At 55.2% G+C, this 9,875-nt stretch overlaps 5 protein-coding genes across 5 annotated transcripts; all 5 read left to right on the top strand.

Annotated features, from left to right (window-relative positions):
* The first annotated feature begins 934 nt into the window (after positions 1-934).
* On the top strand, positions 935-2,160 carry SPRG_16778 (hypothetical protein). The gene is made up of 4 exons (XM_012356086.1): positions 935-1,161; positions 1,217-1,421; positions 1,478-1,739; positions 1,791-2,160. Exons 1-4 carry the CDS (start codon positions 966-968, stop codon positions 2,085-2,087), a joined length of 960 nt encoding a protein of 319 aa, XP_012211476.1. The 5' UTR covers positions 935-965; the 3' UTR covers positions 2,088-2,160.
* Positions 2,161-2,800: 640 nt separating this feature from the next.
* Positions 2,801-4,066, top strand: SPRG_16776 (hypothetical protein; the record flags this gene model as incomplete). Its single annotated transcript, XM_012356085.1, has 5 exons — positions 2,801-3,019; positions 3,073-3,325; positions 3,377-3,638; positions 3,694-3,921; positions 3,974-4,066. The coding sequence occupies exons 1-5, from the start codon at positions 2,809-2,811 to the stop codon at positions 4,064-4,066; spliced, it is 1,047 nt and encodes a 348-aa protein (XP_012211475.1). The 5' UTR covers positions 2,801-2,808.
* Positions 4,067-5,694: 1,628 nt separating this feature from the next.
* On the top strand, positions 5,695-6,510 carry SPRG_16774 (hypothetical protein; the record flags this gene model as incomplete). The annotated part of the gene is made up of 1 exon (XM_012356084.1): positions 5,695-6,510. One exon carries the CDS (start codon positions 5,695-5,697, stop codon positions 6,508-6,510), a length of 816 nt encoding a protein of 271 aa, XP_012211474.1.
* A 536-nt stretch (positions 6,511-7,046) lies between these two features.
* Positions 7,047-7,696, top strand: SPRG_16773 (hypothetical protein; the record flags this gene model as incomplete). The annotated part of the gene is made up of 3 exons (XM_012356083.1): positions 7,047-7,242; positions 7,296-7,383; positions 7,435-7,696. Coding segments are annotated over 3 exons (546 nt in total), but the record flags the coding sequence as incomplete, so codon positions are not given.
* Positions 7,697-8,766: 1,070 nt separating this feature from the next.
* On the top strand, positions 8,767-9,862 carry SPRG_16771 (hypothetical protein; the record flags this gene model as incomplete). Its single annotated transcript, XM_012356082.1, has 5 exons — positions 8,767-8,974; positions 9,026-9,179; positions 9,228-9,492; positions 9,545-9,730; positions 9,782-9,862. 5 exons carry the CDS (start codon positions 8,767-8,769, stop codon positions 9,860-9,862), a joined length of 894 nt encoding a protein of 297 aa, XP_012211472.1.
* Positions 9,863-9,875: the final 13 nt, after the last annotated feature.

Below are 9,875 nucleotides of genomic sequence, written 5' to 3'. Positions count from 1 at the left end.
TGTCAAAGCGGCAGCGTCCGTATGGGGGCACAGGTTGCCGAGCTCATGCTGGATCGGGCCGTCTAGCTGGACATACACGATATGTACTCGGTAGCTCGCTGTACCGACACGGTGGTTACCGTCCGTCGCAGTTCGCGTGTGTCTTGAAGCGTTTGCTGGCTACTACTACAACTCTGACGCGAGCTCCGCCGAGGACCGACCGCAGCAAGGGTCCACAAACTGTTTATGGACCTTTGTCGCCATCGACGGATCTGCGCGAGGGGTAGGGCAGTCAAACAACCGCCACGAGGCTTATTTATGAAGTTGCGGACGTCAGCTCGCCGCATTCTTATCACAGACACGTCATTACGTTCGTCTGCACAGGACACTTTTGTATTGGCACAGATCCTTTCCGCAATGCATCGGCGCCTCTTGTTGCTCGCTCGCCGCGCAGGAGGCTCGATGCTGGGCACACCATCCGCCACATCAACGAGCCGCAGCGTCGAGCTGAACCAGGCGACACGACCTGATTTGATACCCAACGGGAATAGCGCGGGCCTCGACGGGCGACCCCGTCTTTGCGCGGCAGGTGCGATAGAGCGTCCACGCGGGCGAAACAGGCCCCGTCTTCATCTTTAGTCCGTGGTACATTTAGTCGATGCCCGGTGGCTATACTAGGTAAAGTATCCTGTATGCGACGGCACCTTGAATATATGTTGGGTGTGACCGCCACGCAGCGATCGCGATGAAATTTCAAGCCGCGCCTTTGCGGCCGGGAGGTGTCCTCGGCGTCGCACTTCAAGCTTGTGTCTACAAGATGTCGAAACGTGCATTTCTTTGTCGCGTGTCACCCAAAGACGATCCGCGGGGCTGGCACGCCCAGCTCTTTGTGCTTGGCGCCGGTTCTATTCCCGTTGCCCGACGACTTTTGCTCCAAGATTCATTTTCCAATCCGCTACAAGCTACCCCTTCCTCGTTCCATCACCATGTCGACTCGAACGCTCGACGCGCTCCCCGCGAGCTTTGCCGACGTTCCCCGCGCCGTCGTCAACGCCGGCGGCATCACGGGCTACGTGACCAAGACGATTTCTGTGCACATTTCGTCCAACCCGAGCACCGGCACCAAGCTCTGCGCGTATCTCGCGAGCCTGCTGACGTCGCTCCCGCTTCTCCTGCTGCCACGTATGCTCTATTGTTCGATTTTTGGATTTTTGGATTGTTCACTTTGCACTTGTAGTGTTTGTCGCGCTCAAGAGCGACGGCGACATTGATTGGACGTGGGCCCACACGTTGATCCCGCTCTGGATTCTCGATGCGCTCCTCTTCCCCATCTACTTTCACTTGACGCGCGCGCATGACACGGCCGACACCGTTGTCGACGGCGACATCAACGCCGACACGACGGCGCTGTTGTCGACGACGCCCAAGACCATTATGACCAAGTCCGTTTGCTTGTGTCTTGAGAGACGAGACACTCATGTAGCGATGTGCCGCGTAGGACGCAGATGCTGAGCCTTGTCTTCACGATCCTCACGCAAGTGCTCGTGACGCTGCGCCTCGACGGCCACCTCGCGTGGAAGTGGAGCTACATTTCGCTGCCGTACTGCCTCGTCATGGTCTTTGACCCGTCGATTACGTCCGTGCTGCAAGTCCTCCAGGCCATTTTCGTGGCGCAAAAGCTCGACATGGAGCTCTCGTGGAGCTGGGCGGTCATCTTGCTCCCGACGTGGCTCCCCGCGTTCCTCATCGTCTTTGTCCTCGTACGTCCTTTTTACATGCGACGATGGCCTCATCGCTCTTCTCTCTCGTAGCCCTCGATTGTGTTTGTGAGCATGATGTCGGCGACCGAAGAGAATGCGCAGCCGTCGTTCCTCCGTGCGCTCGTTGCTTTTGTCGGGCTCGTGGTGTCGTTGGGTCTCGTCTTCGGGCCGCAGCTGCTGCTCGTCCTCCGCCTCGCGTACGTGGCCTTCCCGGCGCTCTACATTGTGTGGCCGTGGTTCCTTCTTTACGGCCTCTTTGTCCTCGGCGGTCTTGCCCACGTCTTTGTGTCGCCGGCCGAGAAGGACATTGAAAACGTCTCGGTCACCGTCTCGTACGGCACCGTCTAGGACGCTCATTGCTTTCCACCGAATACCAATATCAACTTATGTGCATGCTCGTTTAAATACTCGTCTTCCTGTGCGTCGCTTCTTGGCTGGCGGCGGTCTTCCAACTCTAAAAAACTCACGAACTCACGCTTTTCCCCCATGCTGTTCTGGGACAAAAGCTGTTGAACCCGACGGCAAGGCACCGACAATTCACTACAGCAGCGATCTGCCCACCGAAATTGTGGTGACCCACACCTCGCGACCCAAGAACGAGAATACGCCGTTATGGTACTGACAGAACCCCCTGTGGTATCGGAGGCAATCGACAGCGGATCAGCACGGTCTGGTCGAATAGGATAATAGGATCTGACACGGGCCGCACCCACAATCCACACAGATTCCAGACTTGGGACAATGACGGCTGCAGGAACGTGTATTGATACCAGAGCCCGCGTTTGTTGCCACAACAAGCGCTTCAACGAGCTATCGAGTTTGACGAGCGCTGACGCAACGTACAAAACGCTATCGCACGGCGTCGGAATGGAACGAGCTGCAGTGCCAGAACCACAACCGGCCTGCATCTTACCAAGGGTATATAATAAATTATTATATACCCTTGATCTTACCAACGTCAACATAAGTGGCGTGGGTTTAGACGACATCTGATTGGCCGAGCCAATGACACGCAGCGAATCTGCCAACGACGTCGCACTTCGCATTTTGCTTTTTGTCTCCAAGAAGCATGTCATCGCGCACGCTGCGTACAATGCAGAGCCTCGGGCGACAGAGCAGCCTCGCCGAGCTCCACGGCGAGGCGCAGAACTCGGGCGGCTTTATTGGCTACCTCACGACGACGGTCACCGACTTCTTCACGAGCCCGCACAGCGCGTGCATCAAATTCGCCGTCGTTATGGCTGGTATTGCCCTCACGCTGCCTGCGATCTTGTTTCCAGGTACCTACCTTCCTCGCGTCGATATGATGTGCTATACCAAGTTGCGACGCTAGTCTTTGTGAGCCTCAAAATCGAAGGCCACGTGCACTGGACATGGCTGCAGACGTTCATCCCGCTCTTCATCGTCACGGTCGTCTTGCTGCCCGTGTACATGCTCTTGACGCAAATCGACAACCCCAAGGTCGGCAACAACGACGATGATGGGCCGCCCGTGTCCAACGCCAATACCGACTGCCACGCCAACGACACCGCGGTCTTGCTCGCTGCCTCGGACGCCGAGAACCCGCCCCAGAAAATCATGACGTGGTAGAGTCGCTGCGTCGCCTGCCCGAGCGAAATCTCATGGGTCTACCTTAGGGGAAGTGTATTTACCTTGCTGTGCTCGCTGGTGGCGCACATTTTCATCGCGCTTCGCCTTGACGGGCACCTTGACTGGGCGTGGCTCTACGTGCTCTTGCCGTACTGCTTTGTCATTCTCGTTGACCGGTCGTCCTCGAGCGTCCTCCAAGTGCTGCAAGTCGTCTTTGTCGCCGAGAAGCTCGACGGCGCCCTCACGTGGTCCTGGCTCGTGGTGCTTTTGCCAACATGGCTGCCCCTCGCCGTCATGCTCATCGTCTTTGTACGTCGTCTCGGATTGGTAGCCAAGGTGCTGACAAATTGTTGCGTGAATGTAGCCTATTGGCGCCGCCTTTGCGGTGCTCATGTTTGCGGGCGACGACGACAGCCCATCATCGCCCACGCCGTGGTGCTTTGCGACATCGGTCTTTTTGGGCGTCTTTTCGTTCTTCGCCTTGGTCACCGGTCCGCAATTGCTGATCGTCCTTCGCCTGCAGTACTTGACGTTCTCGACCATGTGGATTTGCGTGCCGTGGATCATCATGTACAGCGTTGTCGTCGTCCTCGTACTATCGATCGATGACTATCTTCGGACACTGACGTCGTTGCGTGGTGTAGGCGACGCTAGCGGTCTTGATCCTTGCGTTCCACGGCAAACCGACGGCGTCTCTCCAGGAGAACACGCTGACCAGCGACTACGGCTCTGTCTAAATCGACGCCGTTTGCCTTCTCCTTGCAAGACTGTAAAAAGTGATTGCATTCAACTCTTGGCGTACGTCGTCAACGTATATTAGCCATGTTGGTCGCCGATCGCAGGGAGCTTTATGGTGTCATCCTTTCGCTACCCTTTTCGCTCCCTTCTAGTTGCCTTCTGCCTTCTAGTTGCCTTTTAGTTGGCTTTAGTTGGTTCTAGTTGCGTTCTAGTTGGCTCGTAGTTGGCTCTTGGTTGCCTTTTAGTTGCCTTTTAGTCGCCTTTTAGTCGCCTTTTAGTCGCCTTTTAGTTGCTTTTACAGTCAAAACGCGGATTAAAAACGACCTCGCTTCAGCAAATCACGAACAGCCAATCAGGGCTCTCGATCGAAAAATCTAACAAATCATGAGTCAATTTTTGGGGCTTCAGCCAATCGCATCGCTTCGATCGATTTGGACTATTTATTCCACATGGTTTTTGTTGGGTACACGACGAGGCACATGTAGAGCCTGCAGCTCTCAGCCATTTTGCCCAACTCTCTCTCAAGAGCTCAACACATGTATTTTACTCTCAAATAGCTCTCAACCGAGAGTAATTTAAGCTTTGTTTCAGTATACTATAGTAATGACCAGTGAGAGTATTTTAAGCGGGCTCATTGTATTGGGCATACAAAAATGGAATAAGAGTAACACGAGAGCTCGAGAGTTCGAGAGTAACAACGCCGTTTTATTGCCTAATTGTATGCAGCATACAGAAACGAAATGAGAGAAATCCGAGAGCTCGTTGAGAGCTTGCTAGGAACACCAGCGAACACAACCCAAAGCAGCGTCGCCAAGGTGTCATGTCCCTCAAGATCCTGAACTCTGACAAGCACGGCAGCCTGCTTCTCATCAAGCGTTGGACCAGAGGTCGCAACGATCTTGCTCATGTGCAAAGCCTCATGGTTCCGAGTGTACCTTGAGAGACGACGGCACGCCCATCTGTGTCCAAGGCTGGAGCACGGCCGACATCAAGCAATCGTACTGCCACGTGTGCGATGAACCGTTCAAGTATGACGCTAGTCGTAACCAAGTCTTTGCTCGACACGCACTCATGAAGCATGCCCACTCTCAAGCACCTACGGTTGGCCCTCCAGCGTCCTCCGCCAGCGGGGTCGTGGCTCACGCACCGGCAGAGGCCTCCGCTACGTCTCCTTAAGCTGGCTCGGAAATGGCTTGGCTGCTCAGCAACCTCGGCTCAACCGGAGCGCGTCTTCTCGGGCGCAGGAATAACCACGTCTGGCCGGCGTGCAGCGCTAGACCCCGACACAGTCAACGTTATCACTTTCCTCCACGATAATGCACCGTAATACACGAGAAGGAGCGTTTTGGAGTAATATTTGGTGCGCACGTGGTCAAGTAGCGAGATTTCCCTTCCCTCGAGGACTCTGTGGAGCTTGCTCGTTCATCACAACGCAACGCAGCGCTGTTTACACTGACCGGATAACTGTCCGGATAACTGAGAGCTCATTGAGCTCTCGTTACTCTCTCTCAGCTCTCAGCAACTCTTACTCTCTTCTCAGCTCTCAAACGCTGAGAGCTGCATTCTCTAGGCACATGGTCTTCGTCGACCTTCGTACTGGATTTCAACCAATCACAAAGCATTGAGAATGCCCCGAGCCCGAGAACCCGAGCAGGAGGTCTCCGATCGATTGCGCCCGCGACGCAAGCGCCTGACTGTGGACAAACAAGCCGAGATCGTCGAGCTTCTCAAGACAACGATGCTGTCTCATGAGGCCATCGGCAACAAGTACGGTGTGTCTCGGCAGACCGTGACAGCGATACAGAAACGCTCCAAATCCGTGCTGAAGGAAATGGAGTGCCTCCGAGGGCTCGCACGCACTGGCCGTGAGCACACCCGGCGCGTCCTCACGGCTCGACACCCTCTCCATCCCGTCGACTTGGCCGTCTATCGATGGTTGCAGCTCATCGAGGAGAACGGCGCTGAGCTCTTGGTGACGGGTGCGGTGCTCCAAGCTCGAGCTCTTGACTTCGCTGGCGCGCTCGGTTTTCCGGCCTTCAAAGCTTCGAACGGCTGGCTGCAAAACTTTACCAAGCGCATTGGTGTGCACTCTAGTGTACGCTCGGGCGAAGCAGCGTCACTGCTCATCACGACCGATGTGCAGCACCGTATCAACGCCATCATTACAGCTCTCGTCGGCCCGGCGCCCTCGCCTCAGGAGCGCGATAATTCCGTCGACAACTCTTCCGATCGACCGCTGCGCGCAGCAACGATCGACGTCCTATCAAGTCAGCGTGCGCTGTCAGCGAGCGAGAGCCTGCGTGAGTACTTCGCATGGTATGAAGACGACGACATGCTCGCCAAGCTCAACGCCATTGTCCAACGCATCGAGGCCAACGCGAGCCACACGACGCCCAGCGCGGTCTTTTACATTCGAGCTCATTCCCAAAGCGGCATCATGTGACATTGAATAAACTTGTTTTTTGTATACATTCGAAACCATGTGATATAGCCCCTCTGTCCAGGTTCGTTGTACAGCTCGTTGTACTGTATTGACGTCAACGACGCAGCGGTCCTACTTTTTGTGAACCTCAAGATGCAAGGTCGCGTGCAAATATTTGTTCCGCTCTTCATTGTTCATTCACGTGGTCTTGCTGTGTGAGAATGCAACGACGCATGGAAGCATTTCAGCTGCCAGAAGCAGCAGCAGTGAGTGACCTTAGGATTGTCGATGATCTTCTCAGGAGCACGTATGCTCGTGTCAATCGAAACTTGCAGCGACAACTCATATGACCTGTCCCACATGCACTGACGTGCTGCGTGGGGACGTTTTCTTGATCGCTGAATCATTGCCGAATGTACGTCGGTTCAAGTTTGCACCTTGAATTGCGTTGGTTTAGTGACATGCATACGTCAAAAGCTACTGCACACTACGACCACACCACTACGGAGTGGCACCTTGCGGTAAGGTGCCTGCCCCATCGACATTTTCAAAAAGGCATGGCGCCAACAACAACGTTCACGCGCGAGGGGTCGTACGCCAAGTTCTCGGAGGCTGCGAAAGCGCGGCACGGCCCGCTTGGGTACATGGCCCGCGGCTACGAGAAGCTTTTGCAGCAGTCCAAGACCTTGTGCGTGCGCCTGAGTCTCGTGCTTGGCGGTCTTTTGCTGCTCTTGCCCGCCGTTTTGACCCTGCGTACGGGCTTTTCTCCTCCCGTACATCTACAATGGCGACTCATGTCTTCTTAGTATTTATCTGCTGGAAGGTCGACGGTGTGATCGACTGGAGCTGGGCCACGGTGCTGGTGTTTGTATGGATGTACGACGTTCTGGCCTGGTACGCAGGATTTGTATCACTCGAAAGGCACGACCTCGTTTTCTTGGTTAGCAACGGCACGCTCGCGTGGCTCTGCGGCTTTCTCTTGCATCTGTTTGTGGCGCTGCGCCTGGATGGGCACGTCGACTGGTCCTGGATCTGCGTCTTCATCCCGTCCTTCGTCGCGATTCTCGACTGGAGTGGCTCGAGCGATGGCTGCTATGCGCTCCAGCTCATTTTTCTCGGGCTCCAACTCGATCACACGGTCACGTGGTCGTGGCTCGTTGTTTTTATCCCGACGTGGGTGCCGTCAATCATCGGTGGCCTCATCTTCGTACGTCGATCGATGACGTCGTACCTCGCTGGACACGACTGTAGATTGTCTTCGTGTGCGCCGCGTGCTTCTCCGATGCCTCGTCGCGACTGAGTGCACTTGGCTTGAGTCTTTTGGCGTGTCTCGGCTTTGGGCTCCTCGTCGCACCCCAAGTTTTGCTCCTCGTCCGCCTCGGGTCGGCAACGTTCTCGACCGTGTACATTGTTTTGCCGTGGCTCATTCTCTTCGGTCTCGTGATCCTTGTGGTATATAGTATCGCCGGCAATGGATTGATGAATGACGACGACGACGACTTGTGTAGGGCATTGTCGCAGCCATGGTGCTGGACTTAGACGACTTTACGAGTGGGCCAGTCACGACGCCTATTGAAGAAGAAGCCTAGTGCGCTCGCAAGCGAGATGCAGGTCCAGAGAGCCGCCTGCATGCAACAAACGCAGTTGTTTACATTGAATACAGTATTTTATAAATTCTTCGCAGCCAACACAAGCGTGGAGGCAGTATCGACAGTGCGGTATCGAAATCCTGCACATTTTTGCGATTTTCTGGATTTGATCAAATTATACATCATTTTGCGTGTGGATAAAAGGAGTGAACGACAGAAATTTCTTGCGGTATCAAGGACCGCACCAACGGTGTAACAAGGGTAGACAGTAGCATAATGAAACCAAGAGCACACGTGAAGGGTGGCCCCTTGCTCGTTCGCAGCCCACTGCGTCTCGTCCGAGCCCAATTCTAGGTGCCAAGGGAATATTTATTCCCTTGCTAGGTGCTTACCCAGAGCGGCACGCTGATAACGATAGGACGGCAGCAACCGCGATGGTCAAGCACAGTTGGTTCACACCGAAGAATTGGTGGCGCGGCAGCCTCCCACGTCATTGCAGTGCCACCATAATATCGCCAATGCTTGCATTCCACACGACCCCATCAATCCAGCTCCTTGAAGCACGGTGCACGTACAACCCCTGGCAACCCTGAGGAGCAACCACGCACAATAGAAGTGCGCAGTTTTCCATGTGTCGCAACAACCACCAACCAGCCCAAGCTTCACAACCTTGCATTCCCCCAAAGATATGACGACGATCGGATCGACGCCATTCCAGAGCATCGAGAGCACTGGCGCCGACGTCGCAACTGAGCTTCCTGCCGACGAGCGCGGGCCACTCACCTACCTGTTTGACTGGTTCATAAAGGCCTTGTCCGACGCCGACTCTGCTTGCACCAAGCAAGGGGTCTTCGGTCTTGGCCTCCTCCTCCCACTTCCCGCCCTCCTCACTGCCTGTACCTTTGGAAAAAGGGCAAAAGAACCTCATGCTCGGATGATGTGTATAGTGTGCATAAGCTTCAAGGTGGACGGCAAGATTACTTGGCAGTGGAGCACAATCTTTGTGCTTGTGTGGATCGTGGACGCCGCATGCCTCGTCTTCTGCATTCGAGCCATTCCCAGCTGGCCGGGTGCTACAAAGGCAACGCTCTCGCGAACCATGTACGCATCGTCCTCCGAATTTTGGAACCGTCCTGATGCGTCGGGTAGCGCCCACTTGGCCATCAACATCGGCATCACGATGCACCACGTCTTCATCGCGCTACAGCTCGATGGTCAGATTACGTGGGGGTGGATCTGGGTCTTCTTCCCGTTCGTCGTCACAACATTGCCCGAGCACGCGACCCTGTTCACAATCGTTGCGTGGGCTCAAATGGTGCTTCTCGCCCCGCGCCTTGACGCTGCAGTCCTCTGGTCTTGGCCCGTCGTCTTTTTGCCCCTGGAGCTCTACGCGATGGGCAGCCTCGTCTCCTGCGTATGTGGTCGATTGCTATGGATCGACGAATAAGCACTACTACGCTGGATAGGTGTATTACACGCCATGCAGTACCGAGCGTCCACCGCTGACGGTGGCGATGGCGTCACTGACAGCTTGCACGCTGTTGCTTGTGGCGCCACTGGGCCTGCTTCTGGCACGGCTCGAGGGATGTGAGTTTCCGACCAGCCGCCCTCTGGTGCCGTGGTTTCTTCTCTATGGCTTTCTAATGCTTTGGGTATAGCGTGCATACTCGTACCACATTAAGCTCATTGTCGTCTGGGGGTAGGGCTTTGTCGTCGCGCTGCACAAGGATGCAGACATTTTGTATGGTGCCGTTTTCGCAGCACGTGGCATGCGCGCAGCGTAAAATGGAATAACAT

Source organism: Saprolegnia parasitica, assembly GCF_000151545.1.
Source record: "Saprolegnia parasitica CBS 223.65 unplaced genomic scaffold supercont2.371, whole genome shotgun sequence".
Lineage (NCBI taxonomy): Eukaryota > Oomycota > Saprolegniomycetes > Saprolegniales > Saprolegniaceae > Saprolegnia > Saprolegnia parasitica.
The sequence above is the reverse complement of the archived record's forward strand: the minus strand, read 5'-3'. Positions and strand labels throughout refer to the sequence as shown.

Bases quoted from the DNA above. Each gene is read 5' to 3' on its own strand.
- SPRG_16778 (XM_012356086.1), top strand. From the start codon at position 966: ATGTCGACTCGAACGCTCGACGCGCTCCCCGCGAGCTTTGCCGACGTT. The intron at 1,162-1,216 runs GTATGCTCTATT...TTGCACTTGTAG, and splicing joins CCCGCTTCTCCTGCTGCCAC to TGTTTGTCGCGCTCAAGAGC. The intron at 1,422-1,477 runs GTCCGTTTGCTT...TGTGCCGCGTAG, and splicing joins CCCAAGACCATTATGACCAA to GACGCAGATGCTGAGCCTTG.